This window comes from Budorcas taxicolor, chromosome 4, assembly GCF_023091745.1.
Source record: "Budorcas taxicolor isolate Tak-1 chromosome 4, Takin1.1, whole genome shotgun sequence".
Taxonomy (NCBI): Eukaryota; Metazoa; Chordata; class Mammalia; order Artiodactyla; family Bovidae; genus Budorcas; species Budorcas taxicolor.
The window spans coordinates 39,641,410-39,666,321 of NC_068913.1; the positions used below are offsets into that span (position 1 = coordinate 39,641,410).

Consider the following 24,912-nt stretch of genomic DNA (forward strand, 5'->3'; position numbering starts at 1 on the left):
TGGCCCTAGTGGTAAAGAATCCCCCTGCCAGTGCAGGAGAAGCAAGAGACATAGGTTTGATCCCTGGGTTAGGAAGATCCTCTAGAATAGGAAATGGCAACCTGCTCCCGTATTCCTGCCTGAAAAATTCCATGAACAGAGAAGGATGGCAGGCTACAGTCCTTGGGGTCACAAAGAGTTGGACACACTGAGCATGCACTCTTATTTTACATTATATTGATTAGAATTTGTCATTTTAGAAGTTATTATCTAGAAAGGCTGTTCTTTTTAAATTATAAGTTGGCACATCACTTTAAATTTCTGGAATAATAACTAATTTAGGCTCTTTCCTTGTTTTAAGTGATTTAGTGAAAGTCACTCTGTCATGTCCGACTCTTTGTGACCCCACGAGCTGTAGCCTGCCAGGCTCCTCTGTCCACGGAATTCTCCAAGCCAGAATACTGGAGTGGGTAGCTGTTCTCTTCTCCTGAGGATCTTCCCAACCCAGGGATCAAACCCTGGTCTCCCACATTGCAGATGGATTCTTTACCATCTGAGCTACCAGGGAAGCCCAATTTACTCCTTAGACAAACTGATAATGTATCAGTTATCTGTGTATTATTATCTGAACAATAATCCTCTCAACATATAGGAAAACTGAGTCCCAGGGAGTTTAAGCAACTTGCTAAAGTTCTCACAGCTGGTAACACCAGGGCCAGGATTAAAACAGTCTAGCCTGAGAGACTAAGCTTACAATCACATTATATTTCCTGTCATTTGGGAGGAATATAGCTAAAATCTTGACATGTCTCCAACTTTGTTATCAAGTAGTAGAGAACAACAAAGTTATTTTGTCTTGTGGGGACTGAGTGCTTAGCTGAGCTAGCTCATTAAGTATTGAATTGGCCAAAAAGCTTCTTTGGGTTTTTCCATAAGATGGTGTGAAAAATTCAAATGAACTTTTTGGCCAACCCAATGTCTAGCTACTACCAACCAACTTTGTCACTTGTTTCTATGACTCACGTCCCTAGGCCGCAAAATATTGATAAACAGAAGTCATGTATCATTAAATATTTGCAACTCTGAAGGAAAATTAGAAATCCCTAATACCTAGAATGTTTCTTTAACCATGGATTTTATTTTGAAAATAACCAAAGACAGCTTGACTAAGCTCACTCTGTCAAGTGAGAACTATAAACGGTTAAACATAAATTAAGATAAATTATATACATATATGAGCAATCAACATTAAGAACTAATATCAGTTTCTAGGTTAGTTCATTATAACCGTTACTCTTAACGTAGTTGTCTTTTTTGCAGTTCCTCATACTTTTATCTTTCTGGTAATTTCATGCATACTCTCATCCCACACAGTGAATTCTGGGAAATTCATTTCTTGATTCAGAGTTTTAAAAGTAATTGAACAGGTTCTTGTTTTATCTTTTCATTTATTTATTCTTTCATTTAATGTTTGTGTGTATATATATATGTGCCCGTTTAATGGGTGCCTTCAGTATTTTTAAAAATTAATTTTCAAAGTGTGTGTGTTCACCTCAGAAATGTCTTTCGTTCTCTCTGTTTGTGCCGTTGCATTGTTACCTTCTCTGTTCTGTGTGCTTTCTCTCTGCCAGGATCCACTTTTTGTGTTACATTAGTTAGTGGCTGAACTGAACTTGGTGGGAAATCCTTACTTTGAAATGTCTTCATCTTTACTATGCTATTACAGTTTCAGAGTAACACAGTGAAACTTTCTTTTTCAAACCATTTCACAACCGCAATCGTGTAGTACAGATGAACATTTTAAACTTGAAAATTCTTATTGAGATACCAAATCTACTAAATGCAACTCAAGGAAAAGAAATGGTCATTAATTTCAGTCTCCTATTGAACTCCATGATATTCAATGAACCAGAAAGTTTATTGTGAAAAAACTTTTTTTAAAAATAGAAAGCATATATATGTTAGTATTGGGGGAAATTATTAAATAATTATTCATTTATTTACTGTTATGGTCAGCACACTCATTTTTTTTGCAAAGAAACAATTTTTTTAATATTTAGAATGTGAATTTATCAAACATACATAGTTTTCTGTAGAAATGAGAGGATTTTGCAAGGAAATGATATGTAATGCATGCTATAGTATGTCCAGAATTGCACGTGGCTCAGTGGTAAGGAATCTGCCTGCCAATGCACTCAATCCCTAGGTTGGGATAATCCCCTGGAGAAGGAAATGGCAATCCACTCCAGTTTTTTTTGCAGAAAAAAAATCCATGGACAAGGGAGCCTGGTGGGCTACAGTCCATGGGGATCGCAAAAGAGTTGGCCATGACTTAGCAACTAAAGAACAACTACAGTATGTACCAAACATCTTGCACAGAGGTCTCATTTACTGTTCATATCAGCTCTATGACTTGATTGTAGTAAGTAAAATTAAAAGAAATAAGGATGAGAGAGAATAAATAATGTACCGAACAGCTGCTTTTGAGGTTCCATTGCCCCATATTCCTCAAGATCACTGTGAGAAATAAGCTACAGTTTCAAAAACCATACTTGAAAGACTTATGATGTTTAGTAATTGTGAATTTCTTTCAAATATTTTAAATTTCAGAAATACATTTAAACCTTAATTAACCTTTATGATATTGCTTCTGAATATTACTTCTGTTAAACAATGAGGGTAGATAAGTGGAGAAGAAAAAAAATGACAACAGAGAACAGATTTTAAAACACTTAAGGAAATAAATTTGGAAATAGTAAAAAGGCAGTGGAAGTATAGGTCTTGAATGAATATATATATTTTTTGGTTTATAATACTTGGTGATTGGGTGAAAGGGAAGAATTAAGGTCTTTGGCTTATTAGTACAAAAAAGGAAAAAAAAAAGAATTTTGTAAAGGATATGCAACTAGAAGGCAAAAAACCTGAGATCTAGTTGGGGGAATATGCTACTAAATGCTTGGGTAGCTTTGAGTGTATCAGTTTATTTTAATTATACTCAAAATGATCTCATGTCTTCCAATATTCTGAAATTAAATGATTCTCAAGACCACAGTGATTCTTAGTGTGCAAGTTATGACAGATTAACCAAATAAAATGGAAAATATCTGACAGTTTACCTATATGCTTTCTCTGGTATTTTTTAAAGGTTTCAGCGTGTTTGTTTAAAGAATTTTGTTTATTTGCTTATTGGCTGTGCTGGGTCTCTTTGCTGCTCAGGCTTTTCTCTGGTTGTAGTGTGCACTCCCCTCATGTAGGCAGTTTCTCTTATTGTAGAGCACGGGCTCTAGGGCACAGGTGCTCAGTAGTTGCAGTCCCGGGTTCAGAACACAGGCTCAGTAGTTGTAGTGCATGGCTTAGCTGCTCTTCCCAGACCAGGGACTGAACCCGTGTCTCCTTCATTGGCAGGCGCATTCTTTACCATTGAGCCTCCCAGAAAACCGTCAATGAATTTCTGTACTGTTTGTGGTCATTTCCTTTTGCTTCATGTGATATTTACTAAAGCATATTAATAAGAAGCTAAACTCACCAAAGAATAGCAACATTGGGAAAAAAATAGATTCACATTGTTACAAAAATATTGAAAGAGTAAACAGGAAATTATTCAGGTAACTCTTTTGGGGGGCGGGGGAGATAGTAGAGAATGAGAGGATTTCATTTCAAAACATTTCATGATTGGTTTAGGACTGACAGACACTTCAGGGGATGAAAGAGGAATGGAGAGACAGAAGCAAACAATTCTCTTGACAATGAGTATCTTCAACTAATCTAACTTAAATTTTAGATAGTTAACACAAATACTCTGTGCATACCTTCAGTAAGTAATAATATGTATATTAAATATAATGAAAAATTAGTTTTTAGAGTTCTTCCAAAAGTCTGACTAAAATATAAGCCTGCCTAGCAATGCACTTTGTGCCTGATTTCAAAAATCATTTCTAATGTTATGTAAGTTGTAATAATATGTAACAGTTTACTAAGGGGAAAATTATTTCTCAGTTCACTGTTTGTGACTGATACTTGAAATTATAGGTACAATTTTATTATGTGCTCAAAGCTAGACCATATATGAAATCATCTTTATAACACATGTAAGAATTAAAGATTTTAAAATTAAAAAATAAATAAATAAATAAATAAATTAAAAAAAAAAAAAAATAAATAAATGTAAATTATGGGTTTTTTGACCTTTAACTTTTTCCTTGATAGTAAAGTATTGTATTTTATTTACTTAATTTTAGGCAAAAGGTTCTCAAACCACAGCAACCTCTGGCACTCAGAAAAAAGTGAAGAGAACTCTGCCAAACCCACCACCTGAAGAGACCTCCACAGGAACTCAGTCAGCCTTTAGCGCAATGGGCACGGTCTCCAGGAGAAGGATCTGCCGAACCAATACGATGGCCCGAGCCAAGATTCTCCAGGATATAGACAGAGAGCTTGATCTTGTGGAGAGGGAATCTGCCAAGCTTAGGAAGAAACAAGCAGAACTTGATGAGGAAGAAAAGGAGATTGATGCTAAGTTACGGTACCTAGAAATGGGGATTAACAGGAGGAAAGAGGCCTTATTAAAGGAGAGAGAAAAGAGAGAGAGAGCCTATCTCCAGGGAGTAGCTGAGGATCGTGATTACATGTCCGACAGTGAGGTCAGCAGCACCAGACCAACCCGAATTGAAAGTCAGCATGGCATCGAGCGACCGAGAACTGCTCCCCAAACTGAATTCAACCAGTTTATTCCACCACAAACCCAAACAGAATCTCAGCTAGTCCCTCCTACGAGTCCTTATACGCAGTACCAATACTCTTCCCCTGCTCTTCCTACTCAAGCACCCACCCCGTACACCCAGCAATCCCACTTTCAGCAACAGACTCTGTACCATCAGGAAGTTTCACCTTATCAGACTCAGCCAACCTTCCAAGCTGTGGCAACAATGTCTTTCACACCTCAGGCTCAACCTACACCAACCCCACAACCTTCTTATCAGTTACCATCACAGATGATGGTGATACAGCAAAAGCCACGGCAAGCTGCATTGTATTTGGAGCCCAAGATAACTTCAAACTATGAGGTGATTCGCAACCAACCCCTGATGATAGCACCTGTTTCCACTGATAATACATATGCTGTTTCCCATCTCGGTAGTAAGTACAACAGCTTAGATTTGAGAATAGGATTGGAGGAAAGAAGTAGCATGGCCAGCAGTCCAATATCAAGCATATCTGCAGATTCTTTCTATGCAGATATTGACCATCATACTTCACGAAATTATGTCTTAATTGATGACATTGGAGAGATTACCAAAGGAACAGCGGCTCTAAGCACTGCATTTAGCCTTCATGAAAAAGATCTGTCAAAAACAGACCGTCTTCTCCGAACCACTGAGACACGTAGGTCTCAAGAAGTGACAGATTTCCTAGCACCTCTGCAGACTTCGTCCAGATTGCATAGTTACGTGAAAGCAGAGGAGGACCCAATGGAGGATCCTTATGAGTTAAAGCTTCTGAAACAACAGATTAAACAAGAATTCCGTAGAGGAGCCGAGAGCTTAGATCACCTTGCTGGTCTTTCCCATTATTACCATGCCGATACTAGTTACAGACATTTTCCAAAATCTGAGAAGTACAGCATTAGTAGACTCACACTTGAAAAACAAGCAGCAAAACAACTACCAGCTGCTATACTTTATCAAAAGCAGTCAAAGCATAAGAAATCACTAATTGACCCTAAAATGTCAAAATTCTCACCTATTCAAGAAACTAGAGACCTTGAACCTGATTATTCGAGCTATATGACTTCAAGCACTTCATCTATTGGTGGCATTTCTTCCAGGGCAAGGCTTCTTCAAGATGATATTACTTTTGGCCTCAGAAAAAATATTACAGACCAACAAAAATTTATGGGATCATCTCTGGGCACAGGACTGGGCACCTTAGGAAACACCATACGATCAGCTCTGCAGGATGAAGCAGATAAGCCATACAGCAGTGGCAGCAGGTCCAGACCTTCTTCCAGACCTTCCTCTGTCTATGGGCTAGATTTATCAATTAAAAGAGATTCTTCCAGCTCTTCTCTAAGACTGAAAGCTCAAGAGGCTGAAGCTCTAGATGTTTCCTTTGGTCACGCATCACCTTCTGGAAGAACTAAGCCTACTAGTTTGCCTATTAGCCAAAGTAGAGGAAGAATACCAATTGTGGCCCAGAATTCTGAAGAGGAAAGTCCACTCAGTCCTGTTGGACAGCCAATGGGAATGGCCAGGGCTGCTGCTGGACCCCTGCCACCAATATCTGCAGACACCAGGGACCAGTTTGGATCGAGTCACTCTTTGCCTGAAGTTCAGCAACACATGAGAGAAGAATCACGGACTCGAGGCTACGACCGTGACATAGCATTCATCATGGATGACTTCCAGCATGCCATGTCAGACAGTGAAGGTAAATTGGGCCTCACACTACCTTGCTACTCTCAAAACTCAAACTCTTATTTTTCTGCATGTTTAATTTTCCTTCTCCAAGAATGTATTCTATTTTTCTTGGTGGGTCTTTTGCATGTTTACTTCAGTTTTATTTCTTGTAAATGGAAATTCTATCTTGTGTATAGATTTCATAGCATGCTCTTTATTTCTTTTTAGTTTATCCTTTTATTGTTGTTTCTTGATTGTTTGATTTGTGTGGTGTCTACTTTTCCAAAACCATTATCAAATAATTGTGTCAATAAAATATGGTCATCCTTTAAATCTATAGTTGGACAGTTTTTTGTTGTGTGTTTCTTTTGTTTTCAAAAGTTATTTTTAAAGTGATTAATTTCTTTCAGTTTGTGCAATGATTAAGGTTTTGAGCCATTGACTATTCCACTAGACTTTGTAGTAGAAAATTATTTATCATTTGTGAGATCAGTGTTTGTTAATTCACAGAATGTTCTCTTCTTGAGAACGTGCAGGTGAGTCCCTAATGTTAGCATAATGTACAGTTTTATAATCTACTTAAATAAAAGGCTTGTATTTTAATTTCTCTTTCATTGTGAATGCCATAGTTGACAAGCATTGTACATTGTACATTTTGTATTGCATACTAAAACCTTAGTACCTAATATGATATTGACAGTAAACAACAGTATTATCCATATGCTGGTCAATATGTATGAAGCACTGTTTAGATCTTAAAACTTGAGCTTTGTACACTGCTTTTGTGAATTTAGGTATTTGAGCTGAAGCTTTCCTTGTGTGTTCAGTTAGCCTTTTCCATGGGTTTCCTTTTTGCATTATTTCATTTTTTTTTTTTGCACTAAATAGTTTTACTAGTTTTTCGTATAGAACAAGTGATATATGGCAAGTACATACTTAACTAAAAACTTTATGGTGATTTTTATTAAATCATATAGAACCAAAAGGATTTTAGAAAATGACCTGGCCAAGTCTAAATTAGAGGGCAAGATTGAAGAAGTACAGAAATGTGACCTTTTTCCCATGCCAAGAGGACTTATTACTCTTGGTTCTTTTTTTTTTTCCTTCTCCATCCATGGTTTACATTTGAATATGTGTGGCTTGACTCCTAAAAATAAAATATTTCTCATCCAATAAAAGTGTATTACTTCATGAATTTGGAGATGGAAAAGCTCTAAGCTAACATCTCTTCTTTTAAATCTAACATTTTCTCTGGGGGCTTGCAGGAAAATATATTTTCACGAGAAGGATTTTCTTTCTTCTGTATCTCGACACCAAGATGATATTAGAAGTTTAAATGTAGGTTAGATCAGGACAAAAGTAATCACTGGATCTGAAGGAGAAGAGACTGCTTTTCCTAGTGAAATTCCAATAGACCAGTTACTTTCTTGTTTGTTTTATTCTCCATGAGCTGTTGGATTGACCATTTTTTATTGATAATTAGCCAATTAAATAAAACACTATTTTTTTTTACTTTAGCCAGTTGTTTCAATCAACCATCATAAGTAACAATTGTATGGAAACTCTTCTTTTTTTCACAGTCCACATTTAACACACGTTATATATGTATATAAATATATAGATATATAATGACTTCTACAGAAGAATAGAAAGGCTCATCAATAATACTGTCTGTAAAATAGCAAAATAAAAATTAACAGGTCAATCATATAATTAAACACCAAAGGCTTTGTATGTATAATGTACATTTATCTGGAGAGAATTTGACAAATTCATTTATTCATCATAGATTTTGCCACCATGGTGCCAGACATTCAGATGTTTCTAGATATTCTGAAATATGAGAATTATTAACATACAACCATGTAAAAATAACCAAATTTTTCTCATTTATATATTTGGATGATATGTACTCATAGTTATCAAAGACTATGAAAAAATTATTTTGATAAAATATCAAAACACATCAAAAAATACTTATCAAAAACATTTGTTAAGTATTGGAAAGATCAGATTTTTAAAAAGCATGCTAATCTCCATCAAATTATTTAAACTAATTTGGATGAGACATCATGCAGCACCCAAAATTAAGAAATGTGTAAAGATAACACCAGAGAAGGAAACAAAGTGAAACTTACATGAAGTTAAATTGAGTTAAAGTGTTATTTTTAAACTAAGCAGATAAGAAATGTAAATCATGTTGGTACATAATTATACAAAGAAAACTATAACAAATTGAATTTTATATGTAATATTATCTGTGTGAATTGTAGTGATGTGTTTTCAAATGTTCTGTATTTTCTTTGTGTTTGTATCTCATAAATGTATTACTTTTTCTTCTGGTGAACAGTGCTCTGCTTTTTTTTTTTTTAATCTTGGGATCCATGAGTAATTAAGAAAAAGAGTATAAAATATTTTTCCCGATCACATAACTTATGACATTATAAACTCATGAAGTATTAGAGATTTTTAAAATAAATTTTGCCACATAAGTACTATATCTATGTTTGAGTGATACTAAAACAACCTTGAAATATATAACATTCCAATGGGCTACTTAGTATCATGTAAACAGAGCAAATTTAACTGATTTCAGATTTATTCAGATTTATTGTGTGCTTTCTCTGAATTCAATTAAACTCTTGGTTATAGACAACAATATATATTTCAGATGTATTCTATATGACTCCAGGTAATTTTGAAATACCTCATTTGAGGTAAAATCTAGGTAGATATAATTTTTTTTCTTTTTAATTCATCTGTATTTGTTACAGCTTTTAAAGCAGAATGTGACTTGAGGTAGGCACAATTTATGTTGCTTAATAGTTATGACCATCAGCCTAAACTCTACAACTTAATATTCATTCCTGGTTAAGACTAGAGTAGATTGGAGAAAAACTAAACTAGAAACAATCGTTATATTTCTGCAACCACAAATAATCATTGAAAATATTCTTTTAAAATATACTCATGTTTAAAAAAAATGCATCAGTACATACAGTCTTAAAAAAAATTCCAAGGAATATTTTGTACAGAATAGAATTGGACCCCAAAACAGCTTGCTTGCATTTTACATTTAAGAGAAGAAAATATCAGTAGCCTAAAACAAGGGGATGCTAATCTTCAATGAATTACTTAATTTGGAAAATGTTGTTATTATTGTAAAATTTAGTTTTTAAAGTTTGGATCTACCATGGCAGATCAGACAATTGTAATTATAAACTTTTATGTCCAACTTGCTATTGGGCTTCCCAGGTGACCCTAGTGGTTAAGAACTCATCTGTCAATTCAGGAGATGGAAGAGACTTGGGTTCAATCCCTGGAATGGGAAAATCCCCTGGAGAGGGGCATGGAACCCCATTCGGGTATTCTTGCCTGGAGAATCCCATGGACAGAGTAGCCTGGCAGGCTACAATCCATAGGGTTGCAAAGATTCGGACACGACTGAAGCAACCTAGTACACACCAACTTGCTATAAACGGTGAACATAGAATTCGATTTAAGAGAAGACTTACTTAATCTAGTTTCTCTTGATTGATAAATTCCTATGCAAAGCATGGTAGCTATCCTGACTTAGTTACATATAGAGTTATAAACATAACAGACAAAGTATGTCATCAGTATTGGAAATAAATTGACAAAATGTATATCAAGTTGAAATTCTGCCTTATTTGTATAGACACAGCCAAGGAAACATTTTAGAAGATTCATATTTTAAGTGCAATTAGCAAAGTATATATTCAAGTGATATCAGGTACAGTATCCAAGGTAGTCATTTATTAAAATCAGTATAGACTATTTTTATGAGAAATGTTATTAAAATATATAAAAATAAAATATTAGTATGTTTCGTGATCTTCTAATAAGTTTTAGAGACTAATGATTAAATAATGGATTTGTTTTGTTTACTTATCGAAATTATATTGAATAATTCTTTCATAAATGTAATCACTTGATGTCGAGGGAGAACTATGAAAAACCATAGTTAATACCGAATAGATTGTGAGAAAAGAATGTGCAACTGTTAATGAGGTTCATTTGACATTTATTTTAAAATGTGCTTATCATAATTAGGATATTTAACTTTCTTTAGTTGATGACTAATTTTCCTATATATCATTCATTTCCCAAATACTTTATGAATATTGTGGCATTTACAAGGCAATGATTTTAGTACTGAGGGAGAACAAAAACACAGAAGACATGAGGCTTACCTTCAAGCAGCTTAGAGTCTTAATAGGGGAGATCAGACAAATACATATACAACCAGAAACCAGGTATGTACCATTGTATTGCCTCAAATCTAAGACATATTGTCTGTCATTCTGTGTTTATTGAGAGAAAGTTCTGTGGTTAATCAGAGGCATTGACCAAGATCACAGGAGGTGTAGAGGTGAGTAATGCTGTATATGCTGTGGTTTTGCCAGCCCTGCCAATAAAGAACTAATGGAAATTGCTTGGGAAAAAGTCTTCAGAGAAAGTAGTGGAAGAGAAGTCAGTGATGCAGGCAGAAAGAGAACTGTAATGAGATAGAGAGGAATACTCAATAGTATGGCATTATCGAAACCAGAGTTTCAAAATGTAGATTGATAGCATCATCAACAGATCTTTCAGGATAATACTCGAGAAGAGGTGCTCCATCTGCCATTTGGAAAGTAACAGTGTACTTCCAGAGACTATTAATTAGGGATCCTTTTACAATGCATAAAACTTTCTATAAAGTCAAATTCTATATAATAGGTAAATAATGATTTGAGATCACTAGATAAGAACTTTAAAATGTCTTTGAAAGTATTAAGAATTTAATAAGATAAAAAATTTTAAATAGTAGTTATATCCTCAAATATAGTTATATTTTCAAAAAAGTATTTTAAGATGTTAACTTTGTCACATTGTAAGTACAGAAAGCAGCCTACCAACTCTTTAATTCCTAGATCTATGATCCCACAGAAAATAATTGTTTAATTTTTAATGAAAAACTCTAGTAGATATATTTTTAAAATTAGGCTACCAGATGATTATGGCACACATGTTCCTAGCACTGATACCTAGGATCCTCCTAAAAATAAATATTTTCATCTAGTTATGAATGTAATAGATGTATCATGTTTTCAAAAGATGCTCAATTGATGTCCAAGTCTAGCAGCCACATATTGGTCCTGGGTTGATATGATAGTGGAAAAATAATTGAATCTTCTGTATCCAAGAAATGTGTTTTCCTTAGATTTTGGTGATATATACTGGGGAGAAGTGAGGAGGTGGAATGATGGACTGAGGTTGAATAGAACGACTTTTGAGAAATATTCATTTGTTCATTTATTTATCCAATCACTATCTAAATTTATTTTTTCACCTGATTTAAATGTTACTTTTGTCTTACTTTTCTCTGAAAAGTTGACAGGTAGCACATGGTTTTTTTCCTAGGTTATTCCCTCATACAGAATTTTTAACATAATGCAGGAAATGATATTTCTGATCCCACTGGGAATTGTGTTTGAAATGCATGAATGGTTAATAAGCCCAAAAGCATGTTGGTACTGCAGATCATCTACTGCCCTCTGTCATCTGTATTAGCTGGAGTTGCAATGTTTGATATTTCCTTGGTCTCCAAAGCCTATCACCTCCGTCGTGAAGAAACAGATTGGTTTGACAAACCCAGGGAGTCTCGTTTGGAAAATGGACATGGTCTAGATCGAAAACTGCCAGAAAGATTGGTCCACTCTAGACCACTCAGTCAACACCAAGAGCAAGTAAGTGCTATATTAAACAATGTCTTTTAGATTTCTCAAAAAAAGAGACTCATTTCACCCTAGAATGGTCTCAGTTATCCCAAAATACACAGGACTTTGATTAATCAAGCTCACAAATGATTTTTTTCAGTATATTAAGGTGGTAATTGCCTTACTTCATCAGCCATGACTGATTGACATTGAAGCATAGCTGTGATGCTTCTTACCAAGCAATTTAAGTGATTTTTTGCCTCTAACAGATAATTAAGCCATACGGCATACCCAACACTGCCATGCAAAGAAAATACATGAAACTCCTGAAGAGTTTACAGAATATAGGATAAAATAGACGAGTAATTTCAGGGTTTTCCATTAGAATATATCCAGCTGTCAAGAGATAGCAAATAAGAAGATGACCAAACCAGGCAGCTGGGAACAGAGAAGGTTTCACCTGGGAATAAGGGAACTGATGTTATATGGAAGTGTTATATGGAAGTCTTTTACGTTCATTATTGGATTTTATATTCAGAACAACTTTCATAAAGTAGATTTTATTAGTTGATATCTATAGGTTAAAAAAAAACTAAGGGATACTATTAACTATTACATAAATATAATACCATAACTCATGAGCTTATTCACTTTAGAACAAAAGAGATGATGTTTAAATTGAACCTTGATAGATACTAGGGAAATTAACAGTTAGATAACCTGAGGGAGATTCCTCTGGTAGGTCACAGGCCTTAAATCAGTTGCCTTAATGGATCAGGTATTTGCAGGTATTTGTATTCATTATGATCATTAAGATACTCACAGAAGAGATAGTTACTTATATCAAGTACATTAATTCTTTTATCATCCTGTCTGATTAATGATTAATTGATGAGCTGACAACTATATTTCAAACAACAAAAAAGAACCATATGAATTTACTATAATATAATTCAGTATTTGCCATGTTAAGGGATAAAAGAAAACAAGACTTTTGCATGTGAAAGTGCTGTCTAAAAGATAGGATCTATGGTTATAGATTTGATTTTTTCCTAAGCAATTTCAGGTTTTTTTAGACAAATTTCTAACTGATAAAATATTTTCTCAATTTTCTTGTGCTCTTCTAGACGTTCTCATACTTTATAGAAATCTGTTATCCTCTGTTTATTGTAAATATTCTAGATCTAGAATAGATCTAGCTAGGAAATGAGAAAATTTAAAAATTAGAATCATTCCGAATGTGTTTAAAACTTTTAGTTTATCTCTTATTTACAATTACAAAAATAGTCAACTTGTCAACTGAAAATAACTTCCTTGAATTATTTTTTATTATAGGAATCTCTCTGTAATGACTTATGTGTTGTGCCTTTCTCGTCTTGTTTGTTTCTCTGAAAGTTTAGTATTTTGCACAAACCAAGATCAAGATAATGAAAATACAGATCCTTTCAAGGAATCCTGATAAGATGAAATATAAAAACTGAGGAGCTAAAAACATAATAACTTTCATACAGTTATTTCCCAACACTTCTGAGTATCAAATCAGAGTAGTCTTGTCCACCTAATTTATCCAACTAATATTCTGCAGGATATATTTTAAAATAATCAGTGTCCATCCCCCAAAATTATATTCTAGAATTCTATCTTATTATATGTAAATGACACATAAATATTCCTAATGACTTTTTTGTTCATAATTATCTGTTACTAACATCTACAGAATTTATGATTTGATTCACTGAAGACATAACACATCATATTTGAATTTATAAGTATAGAGCAATATAATACCAAAATTAAACAGAGAGACTATATTTGAGAATGATTTAATGAATTTTTCTTTGTTTAATAACATAGAAAATGTAAGACTCCTTGTAAATTTAATGTGTATCTCATTGCTAAAAGTTATTTTCACATTTATATTTTGTTATCTAAGCTGTGAAGTGAAAATTGCTCAGTTGTGTCCAACTCTTTGCGACCCAATGGACTATACATTCCATAGAATTCTCCAGGCCAGAATACTGGAATGGGTAACCTTTCCCTTCTCCAGGGGATCTTTTCAACCCAGGAATCAAACCCAGGTCTCCCGCATTGCAGGCAGATTCTTTACCAGAAAGCCACAAAGGAAACCCAAGAATACTGGAATGGGTAGCCTATCCCTTCTACAGGGGATCTTCCCAACCCAAGAATTGAACCAAGGTCTCCTGCACTGCAGGCGCATTCTTTGCCAACTGAGGTATCAGGGAAACCCTTTTAACATATAAACAAAAAACTATGCAATACTCAAAACTTAAAAACATGTAGAATTATAAATTAATCATAAAACAAACAGCCATATAACCACCACACAAGGAAAAGGGAGTGTTTTCTTCCCCTTGAAATCTACAAAGGGGATTGTAATTTTTCAGATTGTAATTTTCCCCTTTTGAGATTGTAATTTTCAACCTCTCTCAAATAAGTAGTGAATATACTGACTTTTGTGTCAGTAATTTATTTTTCCTTATAAATATCTCTATGTGAAAGCTACATAGGAGATGACATGTTTTGATTACATTTAAATGAGGTTCATGCTTTTTTGTCTTAATATTTATCTTCAAATACTCTATTCCTATCAAAATTATATTTTGGTATAGAAAGAATAACAAAGTATCATTCTTGTTTTAGTCATTTATTTAGGGTAAGTGTTGCTTCTGCCAGATAAAAATAGGGACAAGGCCAGAGGATAGGACTGATGTCAATTAATTGCCCTGTTCCTCTCCCCAAGGCACATCATAGTCTTTGGATAATTCTCCATTGACAGAACTGTCACTTGTATGCTGCCCAGAAAAAGGGTTCTTCTTTGTTTACAAATATTTCAAAAGAAATTATGAATGCCCCCTTTCTTTCTTTGTGTGGTGATTATATGGATGATTGTTTTATTAGTTTATAATTCTACATGTTTTTCAGTTTTGAGTATTGCATAGTTTTTTTGCTTATATGTTAGACAAAACATATAAACAATAATGTATCTGCTTTAAAAATTATTTAACATAAAACATAGGTTAGAGAGATAGAAGAATATTTCTGACTTTAGACTCAAAATAATTTGAATTATAAAGCCAAATCTGCAAATTTCTATGTGTTTCTTTTTGCATGTTTAACCTCCACACTATTCAGTAGGAATTCAACTCTGCTTTGTGAATTGAAGAGACCACCTGACCTCTTTCTTTTTTTCCTCAATCACTCCATCAATAAATAGAACTAATACCATTCACAGCATCATTGCAAAGGTCAAAATTTCTCTACTAGGACAAAATGCGTTCATTCTGCACTAATGCCCGAGCCTTGTGCACTTACCATGTGACTGCTATACTGAGGTACCTTGGGCTCCTTTGAAAGAGTCACTCTTTCTTTATTCTGGGCTTTTGAATGTCTTGTTTCCTCTTCCCGAACATTCTTCCTCCTCTTTTCTCTTGACTTAACGCTGTTCATCACTCAGGGCTCCATGCGCATGCCTCATTTTGCAAAAAGCCTTCTCTGACATTACCACCACCATCTCCCCACAAATGTGCCTACTTTGTGCTATAGTAGCCCTCCATGCATTGTGTCTTGGGCTGTGAACTTTTAGAGAGCAAGCGCTCCCTTTACCATCCACCATGGTGTCTATTCTGTGCATAACACAGGGCTTGATACTCTGTCTGCTACATCTGGCATACAAGGCATGTAAATAAGGGAAAGAATAAATGTCTGTAAAACTAAAAGATACGTTAACACAAGAGTTGCTGTTTCATAAATAAAAAGGGCCAGTTCATGAACATAATTTCTTTTGAAATACTTGTAAGTTGGGTACATCTTTCCCTTTCTCCTTTGCCTTTCACTTCTCATTTCTCAGGTATAAATCCTTTTCAGACAACCTCTTTGCCTTCTTGCATTTCTTTTTCTTGGGGATGGATTTTTTCACCACCTCCTGTACTATGTTATGAACCTCCATCCATAGTTCTTCAGGCACTCTGTCTGCAAGATCTAATCCTTCGAATCTCTTTATCACCTCCACTGTATGATCATAAGGGATTTGATTTAGGTCATACCTAAATGGTCTAATGGCTTTCCCTAGTTTCTTCAATTTCAGTCTGAATTTTTCAATGAGCAGGTCATGATCTGAGCCACAGTCAGCTCCAGGTCTTATTTTTGCTGACTGTATAGAACTTCTCCATCTTTGGCTGCAAAGAATATAATCAGTCTGATTTTGGTATTGACCATCTGGTGATGTCCATGTGTAGAATCGTCTCTTGTGTTGATGGAAGAGGTGTTTGCTATAACCAGTGTATTCTCTTGGCTAAACTCTGTTAGGCTTTGTCCAGCTTCATTCTGTACTCCACAGCCAAACTTACCTGTTACTCCAGGTATCTCTCAACTTCCTGCTTTTGCATTCCAATCCCCTATGATGAAAAGGATATCTTTTTTGGTGTTAGTTCTAGAAGTTCTTATAGGTCTTCATAGAACCATTTGACTTCAGCTTCTTTGGCATTAGTGGTTGGGGCATAGACTTGGATTACTGAGATGCAGAATGGTTTGCCTTGGAAACGAACCAAGATCATTCTATTGATTTTGAGATTGCACCACAATATACGTAATATTAATGAATTATCTATAGTAACAAAGCAAATTTGAGTTATATCTGATAGTTCTAAGATTTTCAGTTCACATAGTTTAAAATGAAGATTTTTAATGCAGATAGAAGAGGAAGAAAGGAGAGGATGAAGGAAAGTAGAAGAAGGAGAGAAGATGAAGGGAGGGAAAGTAAGGAGTCCAGGAGAGAAAATAAAAAGGAGTGAGACAGAAGAGGGTAGAGTAAGGAAGAAAAAAGGAAAATGCACACTCTTTTGTCATGAACATATACAGGATTCACAATGGTTTACAAAGCCATTGTTATTAATAGTATGAATTATCTGGATTGATTATATGGACCATGATATTTTTATAATCATGCAAATGATATTTTAGTTTTACTTTGCAGAATTCATATAAGATTTTTGGACTTGACAGGATTCTGCTGTTGTCTGGGGACAATTTTTTGTTCATCAGAGGCCTGATTAAGCTTATTCTTTCCTAAAGAGAATAAAACCTAAAGGCTGGCATTGTTTGCATTTTTCAGTGCATTTTTCTTTTAAAATCCACAATTCTAGCAATTTTAAAGATGAATTTTCAGAGGCACATTAAAATAACATGAATATTCCAGAGAATTTTTCTTCACAAAAGGAACACCCTTTTAATTCTAGTTAATGTATTTTCTTAGTAAACCCAAACACTACCTAAACACACTCTGAAATGGGTAGTATTAAATGTCTCTTTACTAAACCTTGTTTTATCTAATTATAGTTAAAAATTCTCTGGAAGTGATGGATACAAAATTTCATACTATTAAAATCCTATTAATATAGTTTTATAAAGATTTTACTATTTCTGTCTTTCATTATTTCACAAATCTCTTTTGAAAGCCAAATTCCATAAAATATACAGCAGAAGTTTGCATTTGCTAATTTCCTTTATTTCAGAAATCTCATTTTGTCAGGTGGAAACACCGATAACGCAGTCTATAGTATTCTCATGTTCAAGTCTCAGTTAATGAGAATAGAAATCCTAGACTTGTAACAAAGGCATTGAATGTTGTTTCTTCTAATTGAAGGAGTGTCAGAATTAAATGGGAAATAATGCCTTTGCATACAAAGAAGGCTTCAGAAAATATTAAAATGAGCCAAGATTTTATTTATTTATGCAGAATTAGTCTCAGCATCAGGTGTATCCTAAAACTGCTGACAAATGTGCTCGGCAGAAGCAGAACTCCACAATGGCAGCAACATAACATAAACATGCATTCCTGGCAAAGTGATAGAGATGCAGAGCAGGAGGATCTTTGTCGTTTCTCCCTTTAAGCTTGATGGCTGAAAATTAAAAATGCCTCTCTATTTCTAGGCTGTCCAAAAGCAAAATCAGCAGAGGTCAATTCCATGGACATTCTCTATGCATTACCATAGTAATAGATGTCCTTATGTGTTAACATATGCTTATTGATTTTCCAAACCCAACAAATCAGTTTGCAAGAGAAACTGGTTATAAATGTGAAGACTATAATAAACTCAGAAAACAATATATCAATGTGTAGTATTAAATGCTTAAAGTTGTCATCATTTGAGAATCTTCTGTTTTCGTTGGTTGAATCACCGTAGTATGAAAAAAGAGAATTATGTATATTGTCCTTTAAGTGTCTTTAACATTGCCTTTTCACCATATCTTATGTATATCTTAGATTATACAGATGGATGGGAAAACTGTTCACTACATCTTTCCACATGCAAGGATAAAAATAACCAGAGACTCTAAGGATCACACGGTTTCAGGTAAAAGAAATCAAATAATCTGGTTCTTTTTACTTTAATATCTGCTTGAGAAATGTATTTGAATTTGTTTAGGTGACATTAAATTTAAGAAAATGCATTTTTCTGTCAAAAACTGTCTATTGGAAATTTTCAAAAAATAATCACGCTATATATTTAAATATAAAAAAATAATGCCATAATTATTAATATGATACATTACTAAATGATTTATATTTAGATCATTCTGTATCTTTATTTTTGATGTACAGAACCGTAAATGCTCCATAATTATTGCACTGCTGAGTAATATGGTCATAGAACCATAAAACATTCTTACACAGAAACTAACTTGAATTTTACTAAGGAATAAATTCCCTATACCTTGTAAATTTGAACATTATCAGTTTTGCTCAGTTTTTATTTGTTTGTGTTCTTCTTTAAATTAACCATGTGACAGAAAATTTAAACTTTTATTTTGAAAAAATTTTTACTAGTAAAAATATATTACCCAGCACTCCTGGGTAACGTTGTTTGTTTTACCTGAGGTCCTCACTCTGGTCCTCAGACCTTCCTTTGTTCTGTTTTTGCAAGCTTTTCCCTTCCTCGTCTTTTAGCCACTACCAATCTGGACTCCTTTTTCCTGTTCTAACTACCTAACAGTTAAATTCCTGTTTATCTCTCATGTTTCAAGAAAAACAGCAGTGCCCAGTGGCTGCATCAATAGGGAAAAAGCTATCTAAGCTAATAATTTAATTGCCTTTGTAAAACATGATGAGGATATAATCAAGGAAGGAGAAAAGAGTAATATGTAGTATTTCTGCTCTCCCAAACAGAGGGGGAAATGTCATTAGTGAATTTTCATTTTCATTATAGAAGCTCATTGAAAGGAGAAATAAAATATATCTTTTATAGTGTTTTAATAGACCATTCTGTGTCTAGCTTTAAATTATTTTATAAGAATTATATGAAACATGGATATTTCACAGAAAAAAATATATTTCTATTGATACTTATTGAAAGCAAAATAATTTCAAAATATTAACAACATACAGAAATAGAAAGTGGTTTTATTTTTTTCAATTCTTTCTACTGTATGGCTGTCAGAGTGTTAAGCTGAGAACCCTCAGGGTTCTCAAGATTGTTTCAGGGGGTTTTCAAGGTCAAAATTATTTTCATAGTAATGCTAAAGGTAACATTTACCTTTTGCACTGTCATTTTTCTGTGAATATACAGTAGAGTTTTTCAGAGATTACATGATGTATGACATCCCAACAGATTGTATACAGAGCAGATAAGAGAATTCAACTGTCTTCTATTTAATTCAATATCAAACATTTTTGCAGTAATGTAAAACAATGCCACCTTTCTCTTAAATGTTTTGTTTTTAAAATGCATTTTTTTAAAAATGATTTGTTTTAACATGGAATGAGTCTATTAATACTTTAAACTCATTAATAACTAAATTCAGTTTTAGTCTATAATATAGAAAATATGCAAAATTATAACTGATATAAACAAAAGCTCTTTGAGGTCCTCAATAATGTTAAAATATAAATGGCTCCTTGAGGCCAAAATGTTTGTGAAATACTTCTCTAAGAATCTTTACAGAATAAGTGAAAAAAAATTTAAGCTTTTTTACTTCCTATACAAAAACTTATTCCAATAAATTGTCTTTTATAACTGCTTTTAAATTCATATTGAGTACATTTTCAATTTTTATTCATTAATATTTATTCATAGAACACCCATAGTGTGATTTATATTGTATTAGTTACTGGATTACTAGAATGAATCCAGCAAAGACCTTGATCTACAGGTTATTCACTCTTTAATAGGAGAATCTGAAATGTGAATAAAACGCCAATACTTTAGCCACCTGATGCAAAGAGCTGACTCATTGGAAAAGACCCTGATGCTGGGAAAGATTGAAGGCAGGAGGAGGAGGGGACGGGGACGACAGAGGATGAGTTGGTTGAATGGCATCACCAACTCAATGTACATGGGTTTGGGTGGATTCCAGGAGTTGGTGATGGACAGGGAGGCCTGGCGTGCTGCAGTTCATGGGGTTGCAAAGAGTTGGACACGACTGAGTGACTGAACTGAACTGTAGTAAAACTTAAGGAACAACTTAGACAAAGTCAGGGAATTTACAAAACTTTATTGTTCATAGACATCTGTATATATGTATAGGTGTGTGCACACATACACATGTGTACCATTTTTTTATACTATTTTATGATGTATGCAGAGGAAAATACATGAATACAGTCTTCTGTTAAGTGGTCAATAACTTTAAGCAAATAGATCATTTAATTTTGACTGTAAACTTCAAAGATATAGGTGCTGATCAACAACTGTACAACGGTTCTGAAAACCTTCAGTCACCCCAGCACAAAGCAGTGAAATGGAGAAAATAGGACATGAGTTTTAGAATCAAAAAGTCCTGAATGGGAGTTCAGCTCTATCACTTATTTAAATTTTGAGAATGAGTACACTCATCCTTAAAATAAGATCAGCTCTCTATATCTCACATAATTGCAAGTGAACCTGACACAAAATCTTATCCTTAGTGTACAATCAAAAGAAGGTTATTTTCTCTTCGAAATTATCAGAAAAAAAGATAAAATGTAATACTCAAGAAGTGAGTCTCTTTCTTTTTTAGAACTCCATCTTAACATCTTCAGAAACACAGCTGTTCAAAACAAGTCAGAGAAATTCTTCTGAATTTAAAAAAGATATTTGCTTATATTAAAGTTCCATAATGGACTGGCTCCATCTGCAAGGTTAGAAAGATGGATTAGAAAGTGTAATAGTGAAGAACATTAAGAATGGTTAGTTTCAAAAGATAGCAGTGTCTTCTCTGGACATAATGGCTCATTGTCTGTACCTCTTTAGGCCACCACCTTTATAAGCTTTTAGAAACAAGAAACAGATGTAACAGATCTCACTGGATCCGAGTTGGTAGGAATACCACATGTGGATAGCCCTTTTAAAATTATTATTTTAACAACTTTATTGTGGTATGGGGCTTCCCTGGTGGCTCAGATGGTAAAGCATCTGCCTGCAATCCTGGAGACCTGGGTTCAGTCTCTGGGTCGGGAAGATGCCCTGGAGAAGAAAATGGCAACCCACTCCAGTACTCTTGCCTGGAAAGTTCCATGGATGGACGTTTGTGGTATAACTTATATCGTGAATGTGCAGGTTATAAATGACTTTTATAAATTTGTGGAGTTGTGTGACTGTCACGACAATCTTGTTTTGGAACTTTTCACACACTGCAAAAAGTTCCCTTGAGTCTGATAGCCATAGCCACTTCCAGCATTCCTCTTCCGGTCACAGGCAGGAAGTTTACTTTCTGTCTCTGAGACTACCCTTTCTGGGTTCTTCATATAAATTAAATTGTACGATTTCAGTTTTGATGTCTGACTTCTTTCAATTACCAGTACTTTTTAGGTTTATCTGGGTTATAGCATGTATCAGTTGTTTGTTCTTTTTATTGTTAAGAAGTACTCCATTGTTTGAATTCTCTATTTATACATTGGATTTTTCGTAGTTTCACTTAAAATTTGCACACAAGTTTTACTTTGGACATATGATATTTTTGTATGATGTCCTAGAAATGGAATTGTTCAGTTACATGGTGAGTTTCTTTTTAACTATTTAAGAAGTTGCCAGATAGTTTTCCAAGGTGAAGGTACCATATTCTATTCTTAGCAAAAATGTCTAAGGATTCTACTTTCTCTATGCCTTTGCCAGCACTTGGTATTGTCTGTCTTTTGGGGTGAGTGTGGATGATAGTGAATTTTAACTTGAATTTTCCTAATGACCTATGATGAGAGTGAGAGTGAAAGTTGCTCAGTCCAGCTCTTTGCGACCCAATGGACTATACAGTCCATGGAATTCTCCAGACCAGAGTACTGGAGTGGGCAACCTTTCCCTTCTCCAGGGGATCTTCCCAACTCGGGAATCAAACCCAGGTCTCCTGCACTGCAGGCAGATTCTTTACCAGCTGAGCTACCCGGGAAGCTCAAGAATACTGCAGTGGTAGCCTATCCCTTCTCCAGGAGATCTTCCCAACCCAGGAATCAAACCAGGGTCTCTTGCATTACAGGCAGATTCTTTACCAACTGAGCTATGAGCATATTTTTAGTTGGTTAAAGTCAAAGCATACATATTCTTTGGTAAAATATTTATTAGGACTTTTTTTCCATTATTCATTTGGATTCTTTGTCTTCACACAGAGTTGTAAGAGTTCTTTATATATTTTGAATTTGTCTCTTATAAGTAACATGGAGTGCATCTATTTCCTTCTAGTATTTGTCTTGTCTTTTTATTTTCTCAAGGGTGTATTTTAAAGAAAAAATTTACATTTTAATAGAATTCGATTTATTGTTATTTTTAGTTTGTGAACCATGCTGCTGATAGTGTATTAAGAACTATTCCGAGGTCAAAAAGATTTTCTCTGAGAGGTTTTATACCAGAAAATTTCTCTTATGTTTATATACTTTAAACATTCAGGTCAGTTACCTATTTTGTACCTATTTGTGTATATGGTATAATGCTGACATCCAAGTTCATTTTTTTGAACCACTAATGAAGATTTAATTGTATAAGCACCTTTTGTTAAAGAAACAAATCCCCCATTGAATTGCCTCGGTATCTTTATCAAAACTCAATCTACCATTAATACAAGAATTTATTTCTGGAATCTCAATTCTGTTCTGTTTGATTATATGCCTAACTGTTACACTCTTTTGCTTACTCTGTAGCTTCATATTAAGTTTTGAAATCTAATAATATAATTACACCAACTTTTTTTAAAAATGTTTTGGCTACTCTTCAGTTCAGTTCAGTTCAGTCGCTCACTCATGTCTGACTCTTTGCGACCCCATGAATCGCAGCTCGCCAGGCCTCCCTGTCCATCACCATCTCGTGGAGTTCACTCAGACTCATGTCCATCGAGTCAGTGATGCCATCCAGCCATCTCATCCTCGGTTGTCCCCTTCTTCTCCTGCCCCCAATCCCTCCCAGCATCAGTCTTTCCCAATGAGTCAACTCTTCGCATGAGGTAGCCAAAGTACTGGTGTTTCAGCTTTAGCATCATTCCTTCCAAAGAAATCCCGGGGCTGATCTCCTTCAGAATGGACTAGTTGGATCTACTTGCAGTCCAAGGGACTCTCAAGAGTCTTCTCCAACACCACAGTTCAAAAGCATCAATTCTTAGGTGCTCAGCCTTCTTCACAGTCCAACTCTCACATCCATACATGACTACTGGAAAAACCATAGCCTTGACTAGACGGACCTTAGTCAGCAAAGTAATGTCTCTGCTTTTGAATATGCTGTCTAGGTTGGTCATAACTCTTCTTCCAAGGAGGAAGCGTCTTTTAATTTCATGGCTGCAATCACCATCTGCAGTGATTTGGGAGCCCCCAAAAATAAAGTCTGGCACTGTTTCCACTGTTTCTCCATCTATTTCCCATGGAGTGATGGGACTGGATGCCATGATCTTCGTTTTCTGAATGTTGAGCTTTAAGCCAACTTTTTCACTCTTTTTACTTTCATCAAGAGGCTTTTTAGTTCCTCTTCACTTTCTGCCATAAGCGTGGTGTCATCTGCATATCTGAGGTCATTGATATTTCTCCCTGCAATCTTGATTCCAGCTTGTGTTTCTTCCAGTCCAGTGTTTCTCATGGCTACTCTAGATCCTTTTAATTTCCACATTTTTTAGTATCAACTTAGTTGGATTATGATAGGGGTCACATTGAAACTATAGATCAATTTGAAAAGAATTGCTATCTTAACAACATTGAATCTTATAATTCATGTATGTGTAATATCTCTACCTTTACTGAGGTATCCTTTAATTTTTCAGTACAATTTTATAGTTTCCAGTGCAAAACTAGAATTTCTTTGTTTAATGTCTTCCAAATTATTCCATTCTTCTTGGTGCTATTGAGAATGGAATTGTTTCTTTTTTTAACAGCTTTATTGAGATATAATTTCCATCTTATAAGTTTCACTCATGGTGAGTATAAGATTCAATGATTTTTTTTGCCTTTTTTAAGCTTTTTATTTTATATTGTAGTATAGCCAATTAACAATGTAGTGACAGTTTCAGGTGGACAGCAAAAGGACTCGGCCATACATACACATGTATCCAAGAATGGAATTACTTTCTTAATTTCAGTTTGGTATTATGCACTGCCATTTTATAAAAATGCATTTGATTTTTTTACACTGACCTTTTAGTTTATAATCTCACTAGTGTTTTTAGTTCTGATAGGTTTTTTTTGTGGAATCCTTAGGGTTTTCTACAAGCAAGATTATGTTGTCTACAAATAAAGACAGCTTTACTTCTTCCATTCCAGTGGGATAAATTTGTATAAATTTCTTGTCTTTATTGCATTTTCTAAAATTTGTGGTATAATACTGAGCAGAGTAGTGAGAGGAGACATCCCTGCTTTG

General features: G+C 34.5%; 1 protein-coding gene across 1 annotated transcript in view; it reads left to right on the plus strand.

Annotated features, from left to right (window-relative positions):
* PCLO (piccolo presynaptic cytomatrix protein) overlaps nt 1-24,912 on the plus strand; it is a 367,053-nt gene that overhangs the window by 221,603 nt on the left and 120,538 nt on the right. The window contains exons 7-9 of the mRNA XM_052638816.1: nt 4,218-6,405; nt 11,988-12,124; nt 18,378-18,468. Of these exons, the coding sequence (XP_052494776.1) occupies nt 4,218-6,405; nt 11,988-12,124; nt 18,378-18,468 (2,416 nt within the window). The remainder of the gene's footprint in view (nt 1-4,217; nt 6,406-11,987; nt 12,125-18,377; nt 18,469-24,912) is intronic.